The sequence below is a fragment of the Mizuhopecten yessoensis genome, unplaced genomic scaffold, assembly GCF_002113885.1.
Source record: "Mizuhopecten yessoensis strain PY_sf001 unplaced genomic scaffold, ASM211388v2 scaffold2383, whole genome shotgun sequence".
Classification (NCBI taxonomy): Eukaryota; Metazoa; Mollusca; class Bivalvia; order Pectinida; family Pectinidae; genus Mizuhopecten; species Mizuhopecten yessoensis.
Window position 1 is genome coordinate 549991 of NW_018404519.1, and position 26809 is coordinate 576799.

The following is a 26809-nucleotide window of genomic DNA, read 5'->3' on the forward strand; positions in this document are numbered from 1 at the left end:
TAATTGAAATATTTATAGGTTTGTAAAATGCAGAACTGTACTTTTCCTTTTCATTTGGTTTTGATACTCATGCATCCTTAACTCTTTTTGACGGAAGCGTTTAGATGATGTTGAACTGCACTTTGACCCAATATAGTGAACAGTGAAAATTCACGCTGCTTCGTTCTTGTTGCTATACGATAACGTAAAGGTGATAAACAGTTTGTGTACGATACGTTAGGATATTTGTTGCAGTCGACGTTTCGGTTACGAGTCATTCGCAAAGATGGATTCATCCGATGCTGTGACAACCCAGACATGCCTGGATGAGTGGAATGACTGTGAAAAGGAATACATGCAATTGGAGGTAACATTCAGGTTATGTTTAAGGACCAAGAAAATCAATTCCAATGCAAGAACGACCGACAATGAACAGTCACACTGAGAAATTATAACGTTACGCACTTACAGTTACGACCAACAAAGTAGTCAGGCCAGTTTAGACTATAGTAGTTTGGCGTCACACATGGAGCCTACGTTAACTATAGTAAACCAAGTGTAGTCACTTGTGTCTTGAACAGTTAAGTTCTGTTTGTCTGTCTGTCTGTAAATGTTGTATGGTGGTGCAGAGACGTACGTCTCTGGGTGGTGGTGGTGGTGGTGGGGGAGGTGTGTCTGGGTGTTTTTAAAGACTTTTGTTTTGGAGGAGGGGGATGATAAAACCACAGGAGCCTGAAATTCTGTCAAAAAATAATAATAAAAATAATACAAAAAATACCTATAATATGCTTAAAACTGACCATCTCTCAAAAGTAAGTACATGTATTCCCTATATCGTCATATTCATTGGGGGTAAAGAGCTAACATTTGGTGTCCTAAATGGGTGGTGTGGAGAAGGCAGGGCAGATTGGGGATTGGTGGGGATGGGGAGATGGGGACTGTAGGAGAGGAGGCTGGATAGGTGAGACACTCTTCTTTTGTTGACAGTGGCTATTAGTAACAGGGAATTTATAAGGTGATTGAGTTTATGTGGTAAGTTTTAGTATCCATACAAAACCATGAAACAATTTTGTGTACGACAATGCTTCCTTAATCCTTATACTGTCTGATGTTCCACACCAGCCTGACCAGGCTACCACCCCAAACAGTAATATCCCTGACCCAGTGTAAAATTTCAAAACTGTATGTGTCGGATCCTCTTTGAAAAAATTGAAGAAGAAAAGAAATGATGCATGGACATAATTGGTTTCTGGTTTATATTCCGGATCCGTTCTGCTATATATCTTTGGACTGTTCATTTGCTAACAGATCAAAGGTCAATGTTGGGTTTTTTAAGAAAATATGGGTAACACTTACACCTAATGATGCATGTACAATATTGCAACCTTACCTCCATCCTGTTGAAAAGATATAACATTTGCTATTTTAAGATTTGTAATTTTTATATATATGGTAATGATAGTGGTTAACGTTGGTGACACAACGTCATCTCTGTCTTTTTAAGCAATCAATCTCAGTGAAATTATATTAAATTAATAATGACATGGTCATGTCGGCACTTTAGGCTTTCACAGCTGTGCAGTTCCAATGTGTAGATCTGACTTTACTGTTGTGAATGTGATATAACCTGGTTGTAATTTCATGCACAATAAAGAGCATTTGAATTATTTGTGTTGCTAATCTACTGGTTGGAGTGGAGGGTTTATGACAAATGGGAATTGGTATCTTAAAATGAACATGTGCAGTTGAACATACAGTGTATATGGTACTTGTTCATGTTGTGCATTTTGCACATCTATATGTAATCTGAACATTTATTTTACACTTTTTAGCCCTCTATCATCACATGATTAGACGTTCTTATCATATTCTTTCATTAGTCAGTCTCTTATTGGTTCATCCTTAATCAATTCTTGTCATCGCTTTTAGTCAAGAAGTTTGGTTTGTTTTAATTTTGTTTTACGTCTTATTAACAGCTAAGGTCATTTAAGGACATGCCTCCATGTGTGTAGTGTGTGCTTGCAATTGCTTGCGTGTGTGTATGCAGGAGACGGGGTATGTTGATGTGCTTGTCTCCTTGTGATCTGATGCCGACTTTATAGTGCTATCTCACTGAAACAAGTTGTTGCCATTCCCCTAAATGATGAACGTTAAGCAGGGAATAACAGTTACCATTTTTAAGGACTTTAGTATGTCCCGGCCTGGGGACAGAACCCATTGCCTTCCTCACCTGGGTGAACACTCAACATTCCAGCCAAAAGTGAGGTGTTGCCAAGCAAGGCGCTAGGAAATAAAAGGTAGTTAGAAGTAGAAAGAAAGATATTGCAATAGGTGCAGCAGATTCATTTTGGTTGCTTTTGTGTCCCCAAATAGAGGCCACCAAAGCAAATCCCTAATTCTGCAGGGGTGTTACCACATTAGTTGCCTCCTACGATACATGCAGTGGGTAACAGCAGGTGTATTCTTTTCCCGATCCCGCACCTGTAGAGGTGAGTCGAGAAGTACTGGAACGATATTAGATTTCACTGTATGTTGGTTTTTAGCTAGCTGTAAATTGTTCTGGGCCCTTACAAATTAGTTGTGCATTTTCTACGTAATTTTTGATGCTGATAAAAAAATCAAAATGGCTGCCATGCAGGTGGCCAGCTTGTAATTTTACAGTGCTGCTAAAGTTTGTTACCATTATTTCTGAGAAAGCACTGGAGGGATGTTTCAAAGTTCCTATCAGTATCTAGGCTTCTCTCAACATGTTTTTTTTAAGTCATTTTCAGCTTGAATGGAAAACAAAGCGGTCACCAGCTAGTAGTCATTTTGATTTTGCTGGGTATGTTAATCACTTAGTCAATTACAGATTGGTAGAAAGGTTTTCCTGTTCTCTACTTTTGCAATATGCAATGTACATGTACCAGTATTTATTTTGAGCTGTAAGCGTCTTTGATCAGAAGAATTATATGTCTGGAGTACATGCACATCTGTCAAACTGCCTAAAATCTGGTGTTATATGTAGATTCAGGTATATATGCCTTAAGCGTCATACAATTGAGCCTTGAGCGTAATTGGAAACAAAAATGCAATTTGAAATAGGATTGCTGGGGAAAACTTAAGATATCATAGTTTACATGTGAATGTTTCAAATTTAGAATGAAATATGTTATTGGTGCACTCAAAAGTATTTATATCGGCGATATTACAGGCATGTTTATCAGAAATCAATTGTCCTAGCTATTTTGATTCATTGTGTTTGTGAACCATTAACTTTCCTTACATTCCCAAAGACGATCATGAAGACCTGAAACATAGACTTCTGCAGTGAATAGAAAGAATCCTCGCAAAGGGCACCATTCAAATTGAAGGGTTCAGTTATATTTTCAAATCATTAATTTTTCTGATGAACTTTCATCAATTTTGATAAAAGTCGCAACAAATCCATGAAAAATTCAAATTTTGACATATCGGATGTGGAGGACCATCTAATTTCCCTTAATCATTGATTTAAAGGACTAAATTGCCAGTACTCAGCTAGAGTTTCTTGAATTCCATATTTGTATGAAAGTTTGAAATCAGAATCTGTGGAATCTTATAGGGAGATTTATTTAACATACAATGTATATCAACAATGAACATGGTTAACGTTAATTTAGATCTGCATCTTGTAATTATGTACGTAGTACTTAAATAGATATCAAACTTTTTATAAGAAAATCAAATAACAAAATAAAAGAAGAGTTTTATGAAATGAGCCTTAGGCTTAGCTTATAGACATATACATAATTTTCATGTAAAACTAAAAATTGTAGTAGATACCTATATACACCTGCACAACCAGCTCTTAATTTTTGCGATGTGTTTATCTGTATACATCCATTTTGGAAATTATGTCATGATTTTGGCAAAATACAGCTTTGATTGGCATGGTGAGAAAGCCAAAAGAAAATCACTGCTTCAGTGCTTGTTTAGCAAATTAATATATATATGGAAACCTCTGACTTAATTAGAGAACTAAATCATGCAGTGATATTTCATGCATGTAAATGGCTATAAATGTGTTGTGAATAAATTACTGGCATATTTTGATCATGATCACTTGTAAAATTGATAAATTATAATTAAATATACATGTGCTTTTATATATATGACTGTAAAGGATATTCTTGGGTTTCTGATTAATAACAGTGATATGTTTACTGTACCAGTGAAATATTACATCATACAACCTATAGCTAGAATATTGGGAATGAGATTCATTAGTGTGGTATGAGTAATATAACCAAGTAGGTACTGTATATACTTTAATTAACTTGTTTATAAAGACAGTGATACCTGTGATCAGGTTTATAAAGACATTGATACCTGTGATCAGGTTCATGTTGTTTCTCTTGCAGAAAAATGATGAAGCAACAGTTGCTGTATTGTGATGTTGCTATAATAGAAGGAAACATCAAGTCTTGTTTGTGCATGCAACATGCTCTAGATCTCAGATTGGTGATCAGTTAAGCGTGAAATGTGACCTTGGCTGCTCTTTGATTGGTCAGTTTAGTGTGAAACGTTTTATTTGTCACAGAAAAAATAAATCAAAATCAATTTCTATGTAAAACTTTTTATTTCACCCGTAAAAATGTAACAAATATGGATATACATTTTATAATGAAACCCATTAGGTAACTATCAATACATGTGTGTTTCCTATTGGTTCTATAGCCAGAACTCTAAAATTGGGACTTTATACCAAATTTATCCACTTGCTCAAAATCACTAATGTGTACTCTAATATAAGAATGTTAATAACTTGTTAAAAATCTTTAAAATAAAATTTTATAAAACTTACAAATGAATGAAAAATTAATACATGTACATTTATCAAAAAAGCTATTTGTACATGTACCTGTAATTATGTATTTCCTGCTCATTTATTCAGTATGTTATTTATGATTACATTGTTTCCTGATATAAAAAAAAAAGATACAGACAAATATTTTAAAGTAAAAATAGAATGTTTTGACTATTACCTATCTATATACTTGCCCTATAGTTTAAGATTTTTCGTCCATGGGCATTGAATTCAATTGGTGTATATACAAGGATATCAGTGTTGAATGTATAAACCCAGCACCTGTAGAATTGGCATTGTCTAGCTAGTTACAGATGTCAGAAATTAGAAATTATCGAAAGGTACAATATAATTTCAATTTTCTGTGTAAAAGATCGAGTACATTATACAGAATATTACATGTTAAATCGTAAACTGACAAGCCCCAGTCCTGTGCAAATAAACAAGACACTTGATTGTGAACAATCAGGGTGTGCAGAGGTTCATATTCTAATATTTACAAAAACTGTTTAGATAACACTGGTTACATAATATGCTTTAAAGGGCATGCTGCTATGACAGCCTGTCATCATGATCAGAAGTCAATGGGATTTGAAGTTTGACTCGTGTACCTAAAACTGGAATGTACCTTTGTCATGTGTATACATGCACACACAGTACATGTACTTTTATGTATTTAAGGATTATCAAACTTATATTTGGTGGTCATGACGTGATATAATGCACCTGTTGTCTGATGATCGCAGAATGCTTTACGCATGCTGTGATTTCTTTGGTACATGTATACATACACTGTTTGTTAAAGCCTAATTTTGCCCTTGAGAATTTAAACAATAATTCCAAAATTCATGTAGTATATATATTTGTTCACATTTTAAATGGTCATCAATTAGCAGCAATTTGAGGAAATCGCTTAGTTTTTAAGTAATCAAAGTGATTTCACTTATTTCCAGGCTATCAAACATAGTATATATAGAAAATGTTAAGAACTTAAGATGTTTTGGAAATTTTGTATTGCTATTTGTGTTCTTTACCAATTTCATGACATGTTGTTTTTAGCTCACCTAGCACAAATCAAAGTGCCAGTTGAGCTTCTGGTATGGTGTGTTGTCTGACATCTGTCCATTTTTTTCTTTGATTGACTTCTTATTAATAACTAAAGGATCTAGGGCCACGTTATTCTGCCAGTACCATTTACCTGGGACGTAGCGCTATAAAATTTCCTCAAATAAATGACCTTGACATACTTTCAAGGTCACAGGGGTTAAATATGAAAAAGTCCTTCTAACAACTTCTTCTAAATAACCAGGAGGCCCAGAGTAATGATATATACTTGACCAGAAGGTACCTGGCATGAAGTGCTATAAAGGTTCCTCAAGTAAATGACCTAGACCTACTTCCAAGATCACAAGGGTCAAATGCGTTCAAAACCTTTAAACAGCTTTCTCTGAATAGCCAAGAGGCATAGAGCAATGGCATTTGGCTAAAAGCTTTAGGTACATTGTACCTGAGATGGAGTGCTATAAATTTTCCTCCAATTAATAAACTTGACCTACTCTCAAGGCCACATTGGTTAAATATATAAATAACTTTAAACAAATTCTTCTGGATTACCAGGAGGCGAGGGTGATGCTATTTGGCCAGTAGTTACCTGGGATCTAGTGCTATGAGATTTCCTCAAGTAAATGACCATGACATACGTTGAAGGTTTAATAAATGGGTCAAATTTGTTAAAACCTACTTCTAAATAACTAAGACACATATGGTGATGATACTACAGTAGGTATCTGGGACAGAGTGCCATAATATAAGTTTTTCTAAAATAAATTACCTTGACCTAGTTTCAAGGTCACAGGCATCAATTATATAAAAACTTCTAAACAACCTCTTCGGAACAACCAGGAGGCCCAGGGCGATGAAAGTTGGCCAGTAGCCTAGGTATGTATATACATACCTGTCGTCATGTAAAAACCTTTAAACAACTTCTTTTGCATTACCAGGAGCTCGAGGCCCTTGGTGATGATATTTGACCAGTAGCATGCAGGGATAGAGTAGTATAAAATTTCATTTAGTCTGGAACATTCTTAAGCCAAAATGCAAGGAGACTCCATATTTGGAAACATTTACAAAATTACTTTTATTGACAACATTTTCCCATGATTGCTCCAATATCCAGGTGAGCAATATGGCCCCTCTAGGCCTCTTGTTTTTAAATATAACAGGTAAGAAAATTCCAACAAGGATTAAACCCCTTTTCGGTCTTGCACTATGTCTTAAAACCACGAGAAAGTATTTTGGCATAAAACTGCAGAATACAGAACTGTCACATGTACATGTGAAGTAATTACTGTACACAAAGCTTGAGGTAGATTCACCACCACAATGAAATTTTATATGTGTCTGCAGACTTATAAAATAACAAGAATTCCTAGCCAGCTATCTGTACTTATAATTTGTACGTCCTGTACATGCATCCTTGTAGATACTGATCTGGCTTTGATATCTACCATAAGTACTGATATGATGTTTTTTTTCTGTTTCAAAAACAGTATACTACATATAATATTATTGAGATAATGATCACCATCTCATTTATATCAAAGAAATATCTGAGGTGTTTTTTTAGGTAACGATGAAAAAACATCATATCAATACTTATATGGTAAAAAGAGTGGGGTAGTGTATGCAGTTCTATGAAGAACGGTCTCATCTGATTTGTTGGAGAGATTGGGAGGACATTGGACACAGTAACCCTGAGGATGACAGATACCAGAAGGCTATGTAGACAATGTGTGCTCAAGTATTCACCAGGAAAACGTCAGAAACCCAATACATATGTACAAGAATGGAAGTCGACAATAATCATATATAACTGATCACGCACACTCCAGTAATTACCATACAAATTAATTGGGACAATTCCAAAGTTGTAGGAAGAAAAGACTATTTGTGTAATTAAACCAGACAGATACATGAGGGCATCTAGGTATGCCAAACAGATGAATGTATATATATGTTATCAGAGATACTTTTGAATGTGATATATTATTGATGACAGCAAATTATATTTATCTGTTGGTTATAGATTTGACTTTATTTAATAGTACATGTTCTTTTTGATTTTATGTTGACAATATATAGACTAACCTTAAAGCTGACAGTGCAAGATATAAAAAATCAAATGTACTAACCTGAAGAGTTTGAAACACTGCCAAGCTGGTTGTTACTTATGGCTGGTTGTTACTTATGGCACATTCTTGAAAATTGTGTATCCAAAATAAAATAAAAGGCATATGACTGATTTTTTTTCTATAAAACCTTTATACTTTCATGTGCATAGAACCGCACCAATACACGAACACTTTATTATGAACTGTTAGTCTTCATTGTGTAGACACTCTTCTAGCAAAACAAGTGCAAAATGTGACACTCCCAGGTGTGTCGTCAACAATGTGACATTTGATAATTGAACCATTCTCATGGAAATAATTGGAGCTAGTGTTATTTTAACACAGGATGTTGTTACTAGTTGGATAGCTTTCAGGGCCGGTGTGTTTGTTTTGGGGGGGNTTTACTATTACATCCAATTTTCTTAGATAAATGTTATCTTAGATGTGTTCCATTTCCCTTTTTTTCAACTAAAAATGTTGGTTTAAAATCGTGAAAGTGTTTTATAAGTTACACTATACTATATAGTATCGTAGTTTCACCTTGCACACATGTTGAACAAATGATGACCAGTATGACAGGTAGTGGGCCTTTTAAGGAGACCCCTACTTGTTACTAAGCAAGTACATTCTAAAATGTCGGTGCTTCCTTAGATACAACAGCCGGAAGAGATTGTCACTGGGAAAGATCTCAAAACCATTTTTTTTTTTTAATCTCAATTGAAAGCTTTTTAACTTGCACTGTCAGCTTTAATACAAATTCAGAGTAGATTAAAAAATGAACCCATAAAAACAAAATGTAGATTAATTACTGATTTTTACTCTCATAAACTCATTGTGTTTGTGTTAGCTACATATATACTGTTGTAAATGCTTGTAGACAAACTTGAAGAAAGGGGGGTGGGCTTATTACCGGGCACCCTCCCTATGCATGAAAAATAAGGAAAAGTGAGGGGTGGGCTTATTTCCAGACATGGGCTAATTACCGGTAACATATTGTGTATATGTCTATGATTTGTGTTTGACTGTAGACTGACCATGACCTGTACAAGCGAGGGGTGGGCTTATTTCCAGCCGTGGGCTAATTACCGGGAACATATTGTGTATATATCTATGATTTGTGTTTGACTGTTGACTGCCCATGCCCTGGACAAGTGAGGGGTGGGCTTATTTACAGACATGGGCTAATTACCGGGAACATATTGTGTATATATGATTTGTGTTTGACTGTTGACTGCCCATGCCCTGGACAAGTGAGGGGTGGGCTTATTTACAGACATGGGCTAATTACCGGGAACATATTGTGTATATATGATTTGTGTTTGACTGTAGACTGACCATGAACTGTACAAGTGAGGGGTGGCCTTATTTCCAGACGTGGGCTAATTACCGGTCACATATTGTGTATATATCTATGATTTGTGTTTGACTGTTGACTGCCCATGCCCTGGACAAGTGAGGGGTGGGCTTATTCACAGACGTAGGCTAATTACCGGTAACCTATTATGTATATATGATTTGTGTTTGACTGTAGACTGCCCATGACCTGTACAAGTGAGGGGAGGGCTTATTTCCAGACGTGGGCTAATTACCGTTAACATATTGTGTATGTATGATTTGTGTTTGACTGTAGACTGACCATGACTTGTACAAGTGAGAGGTGGTCTTATTTCCAGACATGGGCTAATTGCCGGTAACATATTGTGTGTATATGATTTGTGTTTGACTGTAGACTGACCATGACCTGTACAAGAGGAAGCTGGAGGAGATGTTGGCACTACAGAAGAAATGTCTTACAGGCATCGCCAATCAAAAGAAACGGCTAAAGAAGATACAGGGATATTGTAAACAGTTAGTAATTACATTTTATATATTAATCATGTAGACCGTCATTTATTACATTTTCTCTTATACAAATGTACAAATAGGCTTTTTAATCTTGTAAACTTTTGCAGATGATTACAAAATCTGTCTACTATAATATAACTACAAGGTAAATAAAATATCAGACTTACAGTCGATTCAGTAAGACATATTAGGCTTCACCATTAAAATTTAATAAACTTCAACAGAAAAATAGATCACATTTTGTCCATTAGTAAAGTGCAAATTTGAGCTACCGGTATATATTTCCAAATGTTAAAAAGTAGGGAATACTTGATCTGCAAAGGTTAAACTCCCTCATTTTGTATTTGAATGTCGTTTTTTTTTGGTTAAAGAGTAGCTGATTCAAAGTTTATATTTGATGTAATTATAGAATTTATTTAGTATTTGTGAAGACCTGAGATACATGTATATTAAACATAAACTTTGCTAATAAATGTTATGTACACTTGACAGTGTGGGTGACAGGTAGTATATGTATATACATGTACATGTGTTACAGAGCAGCATCACAGGACTTGGATGGCGAACAAAAAGCCTCACTGAAGGAACTGGATACCAATGCTAAAAACCACAAAACACACTTTCGTGAAATGGAAGAGTGTCTTCCACACAAAAATGGGTAAGCTTGTGCTTGTCCGAGCTGTTTTCATGATCCTCTATCAATTTGTACACAGAGCAACACCGAGAGTAAATCAAACCTGTTCTCAAACCTCACTTCTGACAGCAGGAATGTGATCCTTCATATACAACAAGTGGGGCATTAGAGCAGGGGCCAGGGAATCTAAGAATTACACGAGGAGAAGGGACCATGTTTGTGATTAAATAATACAACCTCAAGAAAAAGAGGAAATATTTTGAATTATTTGTAACTAGTCTTCATTCCTATTGGATATTGATCTTCTCTTTTTTTGTAATAGGATATTATTTTTAACAAATGTATGTATTTGAAGATGAGGAGTATGTGAAGTAAAATTGCAAAAATATGTCCCCAAACAAGACACAGAAAATGAACGATTGTTGAGAATGTTATCACGCTCAAGTAATTTTGCATCAGAATTGCTTTATTATGTAGTAATACGACATATGCTTACCGGTATGTAAAAATGTGAACTCTATTCATTTATTTGGAATTTCATTTCAGAATTTACCTGAGTATCATACTTGGCCAGGTGAATGTGTCGCTGCTAAACAAAGCAGATAAGTAAGTAATGCTGATCTAAAATAAAATAGGAATTAAACGCTTGTTAATATATGTCTCAATATAGTTCATCCTTGTATCACCAGGAAACAGACTTTCAACAAGCAGAAAATGAACAGCTCTGCTATGCATGATCTATTTAAATCCATTTTCAAAACTAAAATGATTTACCTACCTTATTTCAACTCCCCGGGTCCAAAAAAGACCAGGGTGAACTTAAGCCATAGTTTGGTATTTTGTGTTAATGTCTATCTATTGGCAAAGGGGTATTTTACATATTGCTTTAAAATATTTCTCCACAAAAACTGCTTAGCAAATTTCACCAAACTTGGTTAGAAGCATCCTTATAGAGGTCTGGATTCAAAATTATGCAAACAAAGTTGCTCATCTTCCAAGAGATCAAAGGGGAGGGACTAAATTTTGGCGTTGAGATTCCAAATTATACAAAGGTCTTTGTTCTGACCGCTACTACCAGATCAGAGGGGATGCTAGATTTGTACTATGTCCATCTGTTTTCTGTATGTGGAACTAATGCCTTTGTTCACTGTGCTTCACTTTGTCTAGAACATATAGAAATATATCATCTACAACTGCTAAATTTTGGATGTAAACTTGTACCTTTTGCAATGGTAGAGCATTGCATGATGAAATAGGTCTCATGCCTCATGGTACACAGAGTTATGGCCCTTCGGCCATTTTCAATACCAATTTAAAGATTGTTTTTAGGTATGTGATTATGGATTACCTGCAATAACTTGCCTTAAGAAAAAACATTTTCTTCAGGTTTGTAAGTATTGATTATGAAAAGTTCTTTTATCACAACCAACACAATTTTCTATGTGACATTTCGATGACTAGTATGATATGTACACTGTCACTTTCATCAGACAAATGTCCAGTGAAACGTATGCACACAAAGGTGTAAAATGTGTACGAGTTGTCTACAAAATTGACGTTGATTTCGGCTACACTGTAAGCGTATGTACAATAGTTGTTATATATGTACTGAGTGACTTGATTCAGCTACGCTTTGTTTAATACTTGGTCATAGATGTGCGTGAGTCTCGCACATCGAAACGTCACATAGAAAATTTTATTGTCTGTGTAAAAAGAACTTTTCATAATCCATACTTACCAACCTGAAGAAAATATTTAGAAATATCTGAACAAAGTACGGACATGATATTGTCAAAGATGTGCGGAAATTAGAGAGCCTAGAAAAGAAATTAGTGAGACATAGAAATCGCCTTGTGTTTACGCTGAGATGTAGAGATTGCATCCAACACCTTCAAGTCTGAATATTAGGTGCCCAGTTAACACAGTAAATGATAGAAATATCATCAATAAAGCACAGAAAGATCTATTGAAAGAGAGATTACAGGTTGTAAACAACAAAATAGACATGACATAACAGTACTCACCGATATCCCGTATATAAAGGGTATGTCCGAAACCATCCAGAGGATATATCGAGGTCATGGCATAGCAACAGCCATGAAGCCCCACAGGACGCTCCGCAATATCCTAGTACACCTTGAGGATAAAACACATAAAGAAAACGTCGCAGAATGCGTATACAAGATTGGATGCAAAAACTGCGACGCGTCGTATATTGGAGAGACTGGAAGGCGATTTGGGGTCCGCCTTGGTGAACACCGGAGAGATACAGAAACCCCAGAAGGCAGGATATTCACCAGATCAAAAAGGAAGCAGAAGGAGTCCCAGATAAATAAATCGGCAATCACAGACCATGCCACACAGAAAAATCATGTCATTGACTGGGATAACTCAAAAGTATTGGATGGAGAGAGCAATCTATTCAAGCGGCAGATAAAGGAAGCCATCTGGATACGCCGCAATGGGCCAGTTCTAAATCGAGACGAGGGGGCTCAAATTGCACATCTATGACCAAGTATTAATCAAAGCGTAGCTGAATCAAGTCATTTCGGTACATATATAACAACTATTGTACATAATAGTACAATAGTCGTTATAAACATAGCCAAAATCGACATCGATTTTGTGGACAACTCTTACATATTTTACACCTTTGTGTGCAAACGCTTCACTGGTAATTTGTCAGATGAAGGTGACAGGCTACATATAGTACTAGTCATAGAAACGTCACATGGAACATTTTATTAGTTGTTTAAAAAAGAACTTTTCATAATTGCCTTATTCATATTAATGATTATGATTTGTTTTACAGATATGCCTACAAGGAAGATTATGAGAAGTTTAAAGTGACAGTCAGCTACATCACATTGATTCTGTCTGTGGCCCTCTTGTTCATCACTGGTTCTCGGTAGGTACACCTGCGACTTGCCAAAAAACAAAAATAAAATCACTGGATCTTAATAATAAACAAACAACTCTAGACCAATCTGTCCAACCATTTGCGATTCAACAAAATCAGCCTTGTATTATCAGGTTAGTCTGTCAGATATGTGTTAAACTGTAGTAGCGCTTGGCAACACCTCACTTTTGGCTTGAATGTTGAGCATTTCTCCAGGTAAGGAAGGCAATTTTGGGTTCTTTCCCCAGGCCGGGACCAAAAAAATCTGTTACCTGAAACTCATCGGATTATCTCGGTCATGGGTTAAGATTCTGGGTTGGGATGTTACAGAATCTACAGAATCTTAGCCCGAGACCGAGATAACCCGATCTTGCTCAGTTACAGGTAATTGATCATTTTCAAAAAATATTTTGCTAAAAACTATATGTATCCCGCCTTGGGCCTCAAATGATGATGACCTCTTCACTGCTTAAGCTACATTTGAATGCTTCCACGTAAAAACGTAGTCCGTCCATACATAGATTACAACATATTTCACAATGTAGATTATATTTTATCTACAATATCAAATAATTAACAACATCAAAACTATACATTAACGTCAAAACAGAACATTTATAACGCAAATTGTCAATTTCAAGCAGTTAACGCGCGGATGAATACATCGTAGTGTAAAAATTCCGCGAAATGTCACATAAAGGTACAAGACAGATCGGACGAGATAGAAAAATCTAGCATTGGGTATGACGTGGGATATCTCTGTCTGAGGTGCGAGAAATACCAAAGTCCTTAAAACTGGTAGTTGTTATTCCCTGTTTGGCGTTTAGCATTTAGGGGAATGGCAACAACTGGTTCACCCGTTGTCAGTATAATGTGACCGGGCGGAATGCTGTGCTGGGTGCCTTCGGCATGGTATTCCAGTGATATAGCATTATAAAGTCGGCATCAGATCCGCGCTATCACAAGGAGGCAAGCATACCAATATATCCCATCTCCTGCATACACACGCGCAAGCGTGCATACACTACAAACATGACCTTAGCTGTTAATAGGACGTTAAACAAAATTAAATTAAACCAAAGCATAACAGCAAACTTCTTCTGTATATTTACTTTTTCAGGTTTTGTAGTTTCATGGAACTTTCAACATGTGTACAACCTAACGGACTCAAGTTCAAACATGCTTTGAAGCTTCCTAAATTTAAATTAAACTTTTAGTTTAGATTCAAAGTACCTAAAATGTTTCATGTTGGCCATTGTATTATCAATGTGTTGCAGATGGCTGGATGCCCTGCACAATTTCCTGCTGGTGTGGTACTACTGTACACTGACCATCCGAGAGAACATCCTTGTAGTCAACGGTTCCAGGTAAACATCTACAAGTTGTACATGTTCAAGTTGTGTGAAAGTATACGGCTATCCTAGTATTGGCAAGTACAAATTGATCTGCTGCCCTCCTTTCAGGAATACATCCTTTCTTTTTTCTCTTCGTCAATCTTCCTTTTTAGTGGTTTCTCCCCAGATCATGTTAGAAAGCCTGTGGTCAGACAAATGTGATCCATGGTGGTGACATGCTGGTGTCTCCCCAGACCCCGTTAGATAGTCTGTGGTCAGACAAATGTGACCATGGTGGTACCATGCAGGTGTCTCCCCAGACCCCGTTAGATAGTCTGTTGTCAGACAAATGTGACCATGGTGGTACCATGCAGGTGTCTCCCCAGACCCTGTTGGATAGTCTGTGGTCAGACAAATGTGACCCGTTGTGGCACCATGCTGGTGTCTCCTCAGACCCCGTTAGATAGCCTGTTGTCAGACAAATGTGACCATGGTGGTACCATGCAGGTGTCTCCCCAGACCCCATTAGATAGTCTGTGGTCAGACAAATGTGACCCGTTGTGGTACCATGCTGGTGTCTCCCCAGACCCCGTTAGATTGCCTGTTGTAAGACAAGTGTGACCCATGGTGGTACAATGCTTGTGTCTCCCCAGACCTCGTGAGATAGTCTGTAGTCAGGCAAGTGTGACCCGTTGTGGTACCATGCTGGTGTTTCCCCAGACCCTGTTAGATAGCCTGTTGTCAGACAAATGTGACCCGTTGTGGTACCATGCTGGTGTCTCCCCAGACCCCGTTAGATAGCCTGTTGTCAGACAAGTGTGACCCGTTGTGGTACCAAGCTGGTGTCTCCCCAGACCCCATTAGATAGCCTGTTGTCGGACAAATGTGACCCATGCTGGTACCATGCTAGTGTCTCTCCAGACACTGTTAGATAGCCTGTTGTCGGACAAAATGTGACCCATTGTGGTACCATGCTGGTGTTTCCCCAGACCCTGTTAGTGGCCTGTTGTCAGACAAATGTGACCCATTGTGGTACCATGCTGGTGTTTCCCCAGACCCTGTTAGATAGCCTGTTGTCGGACAAATGTGACCAAATGTGGTACCATGCTAGTGTCTCCCCAGACCCCGTTAGATAGCCTGTTGTCGGACAAATGTGACCAAATGTGGTACCATGCTAGTGTCTCCCCAGACACTGTTAGATAGCCTGTTCTCAGACAAGTGTGACCCATGGTGGTACCATGCTGGTGTCTCCTCAGCCCCCGTTAGATAGCCTGTTGTCAGACAAATGTGACTCATTGTGGTACCATGCTGGTGTCTCCCCATACCCCGTTAGATAGCCTGTTGTCAGACAAGTGTGCCCCATTGTGGTACCATGCTGGTGTCTCCCCATACCCCGTTAGATAGCCTGTTGTCAGACAAGTGTGACCAATTGTGGTACCATGCTGGTGTCTCCCCAGGCACTGTTAGATAGCCTGTTGTCAGACAAATGTGACCCATTGTGGTCCCATGCTGGTGTCTCCCCAGACCCCGTTAGATAGCAAGTTGTCAGACAAATGTGATCCCCTGTTGTCAGACAAATGTGACCCATGGTGGTACCATGCTAGTGTCTCCCCAGACACTGTTAGGTAGCCTGTTGTCGGACAAATGTGACCCATAGTGGTACCATGCTAGTGTCTCCCTAGACACTGTTAGATAGCCTGTTGTCGGACAAATGGGACCCATTGTGGTACCATGCTGGTGTCTCCCCATACCCCGTTAGATAGCCTGTTGTCAGACAAGTGTGACCCATGGTGGTACCATGCTGGTGTTTCCCCAGACCCTGTTAGTGGCCTGTTGTCAGACAAATGTGCCCATTGTGGTACCATGCTGGTGTCTCCTCAGACCCCGTTAGATAGCCTGTTGTCAGACAAGTGTGACCCATTGTGGTACCATGCTGGTGCCTCCCCAGATACTGTTAGATAGCCTGTTGTCAGACAAATGTGACTCATTGTGGTACCATGCTGGTGTCTCCCCATACCCCGTTAGATAGCCTGTTGTCAGACAAGTGTGACCAATTGTGGTACCATGCTGGTGTCTCCCCAGATACTGTTAGATAGCCTGTTGTCAGACAAATGTGACCCATTGTGGTACCATGCTGGTGTCTCCCCAGACCCTGTTAGTGGCCTGTTGTCAGACAAATGTGACCATTGTGGTACCATGCTGGTGTCTCCCCAGACACTGTTAGATAGCCTGTTGGCGGACAAATGTGACCCATTGTGGTACCATGCTAGTGTCTCCCCAGACACTGTTAGATAGCCTGTTGTCAGACAAATGTGACCCATGGTGGTACCATGCTGGTGTTTACCCAGACCCCGTTAGATAGCCTGTTGTCGGACAAATGTGACCCATTGTGGTACCATGCTGGTGACTCCCCAGGCCCCGTTAGATAGTCTGTTGTCAGACAAATGTGACCCATTGTGGTACCATGCTGGTGTCTCATCAGACCCCGTTAGATAACCTGTTGTCGGACAAATGGTACCATGCTGGTGTCTCCTCAGAACCCGTTAGATAGCCTGTTGTCAGACAAATGTGACCCATTGTGGTACCATGCTAGTGTCTCCTCAGACCCCATTAGATAGTCTATTGTCAGTCAAATGTGACCCATTGTGGTACCATGCTGGTGTCTCCCCACACCCCGTTAGATAGCCTGTTGTCGGACAAATGTGACCCATTGTGGTACCATGCTGGTGCCTCCCCAGACCCCCTTAGATAGCCTGTTGTCAGACAAATGTGACCCATTATGGTACCATGCTAGTGTCTCCTCAGACCCCATTAGATAGCCTATTGTCAGTCAAATGTGACCCATTGTGGTACCATGCTGGTGTCTCCCCAGACCCCGTTAGATAGTCTGTTGTTAGACAAATGTGACCCATTGTGGTACCATGCTAGTGTCTCCTCAGACCCCATTAGATAGCCTGTTGTCGGACAAATGTGACCCATTGTGGTACCATGCTGGTGTCTCCCCAGACCCCGTTAGATAGCAAGTTGTCAGACAAATGTGATCCATGGTGGTACCATGCTGGTGTCTCCCCATACCCCGTTAGATAGCCTGTTGTCAGACAAATTTGACCCATTGTGGTACCATGCTGGTGTCTCCCCAGACCCCGTTAGATAGCCTGTTGTCAGACAAACGTGGCCCATGGTGGTACCATGCTGGTGTCTCCCCAGACCCCGTTAGATAGCCTGTTGTCAGACCTTTCGTTTCTTAATTGTGACATTTCATTGTGGTGGTCCAATCATCCATAGACACTGTGCTTATATAGCTTTAGCTGTTGCAAAGATATAAAACCTCAAACTACCAAACAACTTTTGTACACATTGTTCATCATACATATATTGAGGTTGATACATCATTTTTGATTTATTAACCCAACAAATGTATATTGACTGTCAGAGAACTTATTTTCTCTTTTTTCTCAGGTTGATAAAAAAACATGTGTTTTCCAAATGAACAAAAACCCCAAAACTGATGGTTTTAATTATTTTCAACTGATTTTGTCAAGAAGCCATATTGAATACCTTTGCATCCATGCTTTTTTCCCCAATGAAACAATTTTACTTTGTTTACTTTGTAGCAAAATAATCAGCATAAATGGCACTGAATGTCATTGGTTCACACATACTGTTTAGTTTTTATCAAACTGACTGATCACCAATGTCAACAGTGTTTCATATGTCATTTAACAGGTATATTATAAAACCCAGGCAATGTCACTGTCTATTTGGGTGAATGTTGTACAATATATGGTCAAAATCACTTCCTCAGGTCAATACAAATTTTATTTGTGGTCACCTGACACTGGTTTGACCATTCACAACGTTATGCAGTACTGGTGAGTATGTAATGCATGGGCAAAGTCGACACTGGCTGATTTCCTTTTGAAATGCTGGAGGGCAAAAATTTGACAGGATGAAGTATGATGTGGTTTATTATATGCGGAAACAGTATTGGAGGGTGAAAGTTTGACTGGGTGAAAACGATGTGGTTTATCATGAGGTCATATTTTTTTACAGTGTAAAATTTTAAAAAGAAAGTGTTGAATATTTCACTTAATTCAATGATTAATTTAAACATAGATATGATTACATGGCTAAGAATTTGTCATGATGCACAGTATTCAAATATTCATGTTATATAGTATTGTAATAATAATGTTATACAGTGATAAAATAGTAATGTTATATAGTATTTGAATAATAATGTTATACAGTGATAACATAGTGATGTTATACAGTATTCAAATAAGCATATACTACTCTTCAGTATTCAAATCGTTATTTTCTACAATATTCAATGTATTTCTGGGCTATTGACCCCACTTGCAGGAAACGTCTCCAAGGTATACCTGTATTAAAGAAAATCTACATAAAAGTTAAATTATTGGGAAATCTGAAAGTTGATGAAATCTAAAAAGTTGAGATGTTTGATAAAAGTGAAACCTGTGCTGTTACATGCATGTTGCTTGACATTATTTAGGAATGAGGAGTTAGCCCAATTACTGTATCATATTCCATCATGCCTGGTATTTTTCCTTCCAGAATCAAGGGTTGGTGGGTGACCCACCATTTTGTCTCCACTGTATGTGCAGGAATAGCACTTATTTGGTAAGTCAGGCTTTTTATCTACGATTCATTGTGTATATGTTACTTACTTACCTGTCATTGTAGGGCTTAAATATCTCAGCATTTTGATTGCCACTATTGCAGATGACTGAACAGTGCTTGTTACAGGAAGATTAATAACATTCATGTACTTGCTGAGTTACATGGTTTTCCAGACATCCATGTTTATATAAGTAACACTTTATATGTCAAACCTAATGCAGTCGAAAATTAAAAGTCACATTTGGGACAGATAAAGTTTAGTTTATTTTAATAATGTGCAATAGATATGAAGGTAATAATATTTAAGCAGTAGGCAAACTGATGACACTGGATCATCTTTAATATTTCCCACCAAGAGTGTAATAATCAAATACAACAGCAATGACTGTGTACTTTTGCTCTCCAGGCCGGATGGCTACTCGTACCAGGCCTTCAGAACCCAGCACGTCATCTTCTCTCTCTACTTAAGTAAGTAATCCATTTGTTATCAATGGTGTATTATTTGTAGGTGTGTGGTTCATCCTTCAGTAGGAACTGGGGGTATCAATAATTGTGTTGCGTGGTATTTCCTTTATTCTACGTATTTGCGATATAACCACACTTTTCATTGGTTGATAAACATGGATTATTGAATGATAGACCATGTACATGCGTGTGTTATTTTTCGACAGACCCACACACTTCCAAAATCTTTGAGCTCCCACGCAAATGTACCGGTAAACAAGCGAGTCGCGGGACTGGTTTCATTTGTTGAATGATGGTACCCACATTTAATTTTGATTTGAAGATTTGCTAACGAACAAACAGAAAAAAATCTTTATAATCTCTTTATCCACTTAAAACCTGTCAAGCTCACTGTCAAAATGTTTCGCTGAAGTTACTGCGAAGATGACTAAAGGTGACTTGGAATAGTGTTTGTGAGTCTGTTAAATGTTGATTTCATTAGTCGATGAGCGATCCTTCAGTAGGTTTGTATCTGTTACAGGTATGCTGTATGTGCTACAGTACTTCTACCAGAAGGGCTCCCTCTACAGATTACGAGCGTTGGGTAAAGGCCACGAGATGGACATCACTGTGGGTAAGTCTGGTTTATACACACCAGCAAATCACTGTAAATGATAATGGAAAAAGCAGCTTATCAAAAATAGCAATATTTTAAAACAAATTATGAAAAGAGTTAAATTTTTGAAATGGTTCACTGAAGTCAAGTTTTGTTTGGAAATATTGAAAAAAAACTCAAAACTCTCCCTACTTTATAAAAAGGTATGATTGATGAAACTGTTTAAACAAGCAATGCATGCTATTTATAGAATAATATGTTTGTCCTTCAGAGGGCTTCATGTCCTGGATGTGGAAGGGGATTTCCTTTTTATTGCCATTCCTGTTTGCTGGCTATGTAAGTACAATATCAAGTAATTTAGGCAATAGAAGTGTCTGTAGATCAAATTTATGGAGATTGTGAAGGTACTCAGCAAGATCCTTCATCAGAAAACAGAACAAAGTTTTTCATCTGAAAAAAAATCTCGAAAGATTTAAATATATCAGCAGATATATCTTGAAAGCTGTGCTACCACATAATTAAAGGGAGACAAGTAACTTTTTTCCAGGTTTACAGCCATTGTATTTGTTATCAAGTAATTCTGTTTTGCATGATACCCTATTTATATATATGTTGTACTCTTTATTGTAGTGTTTCCAGCTGTACAACTCCTACGTCTTATACCATCTAGCTCTCCAATCTCCACACTGGCAGGTAAGCCATTTAACCCTTGTCTCTCCACACGGGCATGTAAGCCATTTCACCCTTGTCTCTCCTCACTGGCAGGGAGGCCCTTTCACCCTTGTCTCTCCACACTGGTAGGTAAGCCATTTCACCCTTGTCTCTCCACCCTGGCAGGTAAGCCATTTCACCCTTGTCTCTCCACACTGGCTGGTAAGCCATTTCACCCTTGTCTCTCCACACTGGCAGGTATGCCATTTAACCCTTGTCTCTCCACACGGGCATGTAAGCCATTTCACCCTTGTCTCTCCACACCGGCAGGTAGGCCATTTCACGGTTGTCTCTCCACACTGGCAGGTAGGGCATTTTACCCTTGTCTCTCCACCCTGGCAGGTAAGCCATTTAGCCCTTGTCTCTCCACACTGGCAGGTAGGCCATTTCACCCTTGTCTCTCCACACTGGCAGGTAGGCCATTTCACGGTTGTCTCTCCACACTGGCAGGTAGGTCATTTTACCCTTGTCTCTCCACACTGGCAGGTAGGCCATTTCATGCTTGACTCTCTACATTGACTAGTAATCCCACTCCAGCCTCTCTACCTTGATAGGTAAGTCTCCCCATCCATGTTGCTGGAAATATTTCTTGGTAATGTGCAAAATATGCTGAGAGCAGTCTTTTGAGTAGAAAGTAACTGAAAAATTACATCTTTTTGACATTGATCCTGAAATGTTTGTGTGAACCGAGATTTCCTTAAATGTCCATGTTATTACTCCTTACAGGTATTTGCCTTGTCTTTCCTCCATGGTTTCCTTGGAATGGGTAACATCTCAACAACACTCTTTGTTGTTAAGCAGAAAATCACGGAACAGGTAGCAGGCCTGTATAAATCTCGCCTCCCCAACAAATACAGATTCAATGCACGCACAAAAAACATGTGAAGTATCCGGATGACAGCTCCTGGACCAAAATCTTTAGGCTAAACATGCCAACTGAACCTTTAAGCAATGGTTTCTTACTGGTACAACTTACTTTGTAGGCTGTTTGGCCATTAAGGTTTGTGGTAAGTTATTGTAGGCCATTGTTATGTTTTAAGTTGTTAGCTCACCTGAGCCAAAGGTTCAGGTAAGATATATGTTGCTATATTCGTCTGTCGTCTGTTGTTTGTTAAGACTTTATTCTATCTCTAAAACCATCAAACAAATTTGCACAAATTTGAAGTGCTTCCCCTCAAAAAGTACAGAATAGATTTCAATTAAAACTGAACCAAACATGCTTCTGACAGGGGACTTTAATGTCTTTTTCAAGGTAAGGAGGTGACTCCCTTCGAAACTGAGAGTTTGAGCCCACAATGAGAAAAGACAGTTTTCTAAAATCTCATAATAGCTGACAAGGGGCTAAAGTTCAAAGTGTTCTTGAAAATCTGTGTCCAGCCTTAACATTTCTAAAGACCTACATAGTCATTTTCACTAAGGTGAGCGTTAAGGCCCATGTCCTGTTGTTGAGGTCTTGTTTGGTGTTGGTATTTTTTAGCTCGCCTGGCCCTAATGCCCAGGTGAACTTGCCATATGCCAAGGTACCATTGCCGTCGTCAATTTTTTGTTTAAAAAGCTATTTATCCAGTAGAATTGAAGGCTTTTGCACAATTTGATCTTGAGCCTGGTTGGATCAAAAGGACTCAACAATGTATAGATAAAGGGTATCCCACTCTCTCCCTGGGGTTTGGAAGGGCTGGTCCAGATAGGGTAAATGGAGGTAAACATTTAAAATCCTTCTTCTTGTATGCAGATATAGGGATAAAAAAAAGAGAATTGATCTTGGTTATTCTTGTGTCTGTAGAGGATGTGATTGAGAAATGTTTTGTCTGTTAGTTACAAAGCATGTTGGTTACTCCCAAATATAATTTTGTGGGGAAATTCACAATTGTGAAGTCATAACTACTTTTATAATTACTATTATGCATTGTCACATCAACACCAAAAATAATTGTTTTACAACTCAGGTGACTGTACTCTTTTGATAAATCTGAACCACATTCTACATATTTTCAATTTAAAGAAAAAATACCTGATCAGGTGAGCTATTAAGGCCCAAAGACCTCTTCTTTGAAATGATGTTGATTTGGTTTTGGTTGGTTTAGTTTCACACACAAAAAAAGCTGTCTACATTATGTTACATGTACCATGATGCTATTTATATGTTGAATTGTGTCGGTCTGTTGACCTTAGTAGTATAGTTTAAGACAAGCTCATGTTGATTGGTACGCTGACTACTGAACAAGAAACAAACAAAAAACAATTATTTTCCTAAATTATACACAAGTTTTTCAGCTTTTTGATCGCTGCACCTTACCGTACACATAATTTTGTAGTTGATAACTAGATATTGAATTACAGGAAGATTTCCGTGAGGAGCTGACAACTGAGGATTCATTATGATAACCAGCTTAGCAAATCAGTTTTGAAAAAAATAGGCTCTGTGAAAAAAAAATCAATGTAAGGGACCATTTAATATATTGGTGGTCTGTAAACTCCATACAATATACACATGCAGGAAGTGTTTAAGAAACATAAGAAAAAGGATCAGTGATGTCTGTTTCATTGGTTGATTCTATCAAATATTCATCAAATAGATAAGTGCTTAAGTTTGTTACTAAGGGAAACAGAATTCGAAATGATAATGAAACGAAGTGAGCAGGCCTAGGGGCTCACATATAGATAAACCCTACTTAGGTATAAAACTGAATGTTACCGTACTATTTTGTAAATATGAACTGAATCTGTTGATTGGTTCAAAATATATCTTTTAATATACAGTAAAACCCCACTTACTCAAAATCGTGGGGCCTAGATCAACAGTTTGAGGAATACATGGAATTCAAGTATTTAAATCTGAGGTTGGTTCTAGATTGTCAAGTATATATCTGTCAAATCTTGAGTGATAATAGTTCAACATATGTACGTATTGTTAAACGGTACTTATGCTGTTATTAAGCATGATACTGGTAAATTAGTCTTAGCTCAAGGTATTTTCGCGGTGCCGGTGTGGTACACAGATAAAATATCTGTCGGGCGTGACATGTCACACCTGTTCGACAAATAGATAGAACTGATTAATGCTATGACCATGAAGAGTCGGGGACAAATTTTTTGTTTGAGGAATACGGGGTATTAGAGGAATAACGGTTTGACTAATCCTGGGTTACGTTACAAAGAATATGTACGAACTTGGTCGGGACCAAACAAACTGTACGATGAATGAGGGGTACTCGAGTAAACCGAGTTCGAGGAAGTGGGGTTTTACTGTACAAGCGTTTTGCTTTTTAGTGGTCAGGTGTAGTATTTTATCTTGACCTTTGACCCTATATTCTTGCCCTGCACACACATACAGACACACTGACATGGTGATATGCTATATACTCCTGTCACTAAATGGGGGGTATCATAATGAAGATTGATATTATATTTTGGAAGAGGAGAGGATATTTAAGAGTTAATAAGCTTTCTAGGACCTTAAACTTGCATGTAGTTTGGATTTTATATTATCGGCAAATGAGATTTTGTGCTAAAATGACAACTACTCTGGGATCCTGTATCCAGGAAAACGTGCAATATTTCTATTACTGTTTATCAAAAAGAGTAGTGGTAATATCACATGAATACCTCTTTAATTTTTTTTAAAATTATTTATTAGAAAATAAGAATTGAAGAGAACAGATATCCCTTTCCTTAACTAAATCTGATTACCCCAAACCTGTGTTAGAGATATCTCTTCCATGGCTGTAGATTACTATCTGTAGTATACAGACATTTCTCTACTGTAATCATATATAATTATAAGGATATCAATTTGTTTTAGTTTAAACTTTATTTAATTGTCAGTATAATATTCCAGTAATACAAACATGATATACATATAGTATTCAAAAACAAGTACAAGGTAGTTATGTTAATCCTATCCTCAATTTTATTTGCTTAATGTACATGTATATTACTTAGGTTATTTATTTATAAATAAGTAAGTGATACTTGAATTCACAATATACGCTTAACAAGAATTTACTATGGAATTAATTGTCACACTATAATAAAGTTATATACAGTATCCTAAATCTGTGTGAGTAATATCTGTCCGTGTTGTATTAGTTATATCCGTAATTGTGTGATCAGTGAAGTTTTAGTTTCGTATGACTTCTATAATGTTAGGCAGTATGTTCATACTGAATTGGTTTTGCAAGAGACATAAAATTGTATGTGATTGTATACACATGTCTTTAAAACTGTAAAATTACACAAGTATTTTACATAAAAACCCATTTTGTAAATTTTGTGTACAGGTATGGTTTATATTCAGTATGCTAATTGTAACAACAGGTTATCATTATTAAGATGAAAATCATCTTCCGGCTGCCGTTTTTGTCAATTTTGCCCTTCTATGAACATACATTTACTAGGTGAATTATAAAGAATGAGACACATACCCCTATGCCATTTTACCAGCTTTGCCCTACTGTGGACATACATTAAGGTAAAGTACAGAAAATGAGACACAAATTTATATCATTAATATGTCAGTGTTTATTTTATTTACTGGGAGGTAAATTAGAATGAAGATAAAGATCAATTTAAGTGTTAATAGTTTAGTACACGTTTAATATTTATATGTATTTATATAAGGGAGACAATGCATCTGGCACTGTAGTATGCATGGCAAAACATGTTTCAGAATTTAAAAGAATCATTGAACACTTTAATCTCAGTGTTTGGAGTAATAACTATAACAACATTAGAAATAGTCGTCTTGATAATGTATCATGTTTTGTGTGCAATGTGTTGTTTTTGGAAATCCCTTAAAAGTTACATGTCTTTTATGTAAGTCCCTCAGGTGTTTTGTGTCGTTTCTGAAGTCCCTTCTCAGATGTTCTGACTTGTATTGTATTGTAAATGTAGTCTAATGTGTATTTTATATTGTCATTATTGCTATTATCAAGTGGTGGGTGCTATTTGTATAAAATCAACTTTTCCATTTCTGACTCATAATTTACTGGTGTACAGATTAACTTTAAAAAATTTGGAAAGAAAACCTTCCAATGTTATTTTGGCCACAGAAAAAAATTAATGTGGGTATAACTTATAATCCAATCTGTATTGAAGAGAGTAAGAAATTTTCACCATGCTTGCAACTTGAGAAGCATTCCAGTATCTTCTGCATGTGAATAACCAGAGACCAAAACTTAGTATCTCCTGGTCATTGGAGACAGTTGTTTGGTCTCTGGTTTCAAATCTTAACAGATTTAGATCTTAACCGCCAGTTTTCATATATTTGAGATCAAGCAGCATTCCAGTCTGTAGATCAGTCAAATTTTGGGAAACAGATCTGAAAAGGTATGTATGCCAGGTCTGTTTGGAATGTTATGACCTTGTACTACTATTAATTTTATATCAAGGTAGATATATTTTGTGTAGCATTGTACTCTGTATAGTAGTGGGGAAACTCAGTATATTTTGTTAATGTTAACAATAAAATTGATGGCATTTAGTATTGATTTTGTTTGTTTTTACCAATCAAATTGCTAGCACCGTGTCTTCAATTTTGTCATGCAATTGTCCATGTGTTAAGCTCAGTTATGTTCTCTGGTCCCCTTGGATAATTTCGTGGCAAAATTGAAGGGATGCTGCTAGTAACTTGATTGGTTGCAGGTTATAAAAAAAAGAAAAACTAACCGCTAAGCTGGTGTGGCACCGGACTTCAAAGCCGGTCA

General features: G+C 37.5%; 1 protein-coding gene across 1 annotated transcript; it reads left to right on the top strand.

Moving 5' to 3' along the window:
- Nucleotides 1–183: 183 nt before the first annotated feature.
- On the top strand, nucleotides 184–26809 carry LOC110445843 (transmembrane protein 120A-like). The gene is made up of 12 exons (XM_021490656.1): nucleotides 184–346; nucleotides 9707–9825; nucleotides 10361–10480; nucleotides 11003–11062; nucleotides 13269–13364; nucleotides 14633–14722; nucleotides 19268–19333; nucleotides 19740–19801; nucleotides 20319–20411; nucleotides 20665–20729; nucleotides 21024–21086; nucleotides 21831–26809. Exons 1-12 carry the CDS (start codon nucleotides 266–268, stop codon nucleotides 21987–21989), a joined length of 1074 nt encoding a protein of 357 aa, XP_021346331.1. The 5' UTR covers nucleotides 184–265; the 3' UTR covers nucleotides 21990–26809.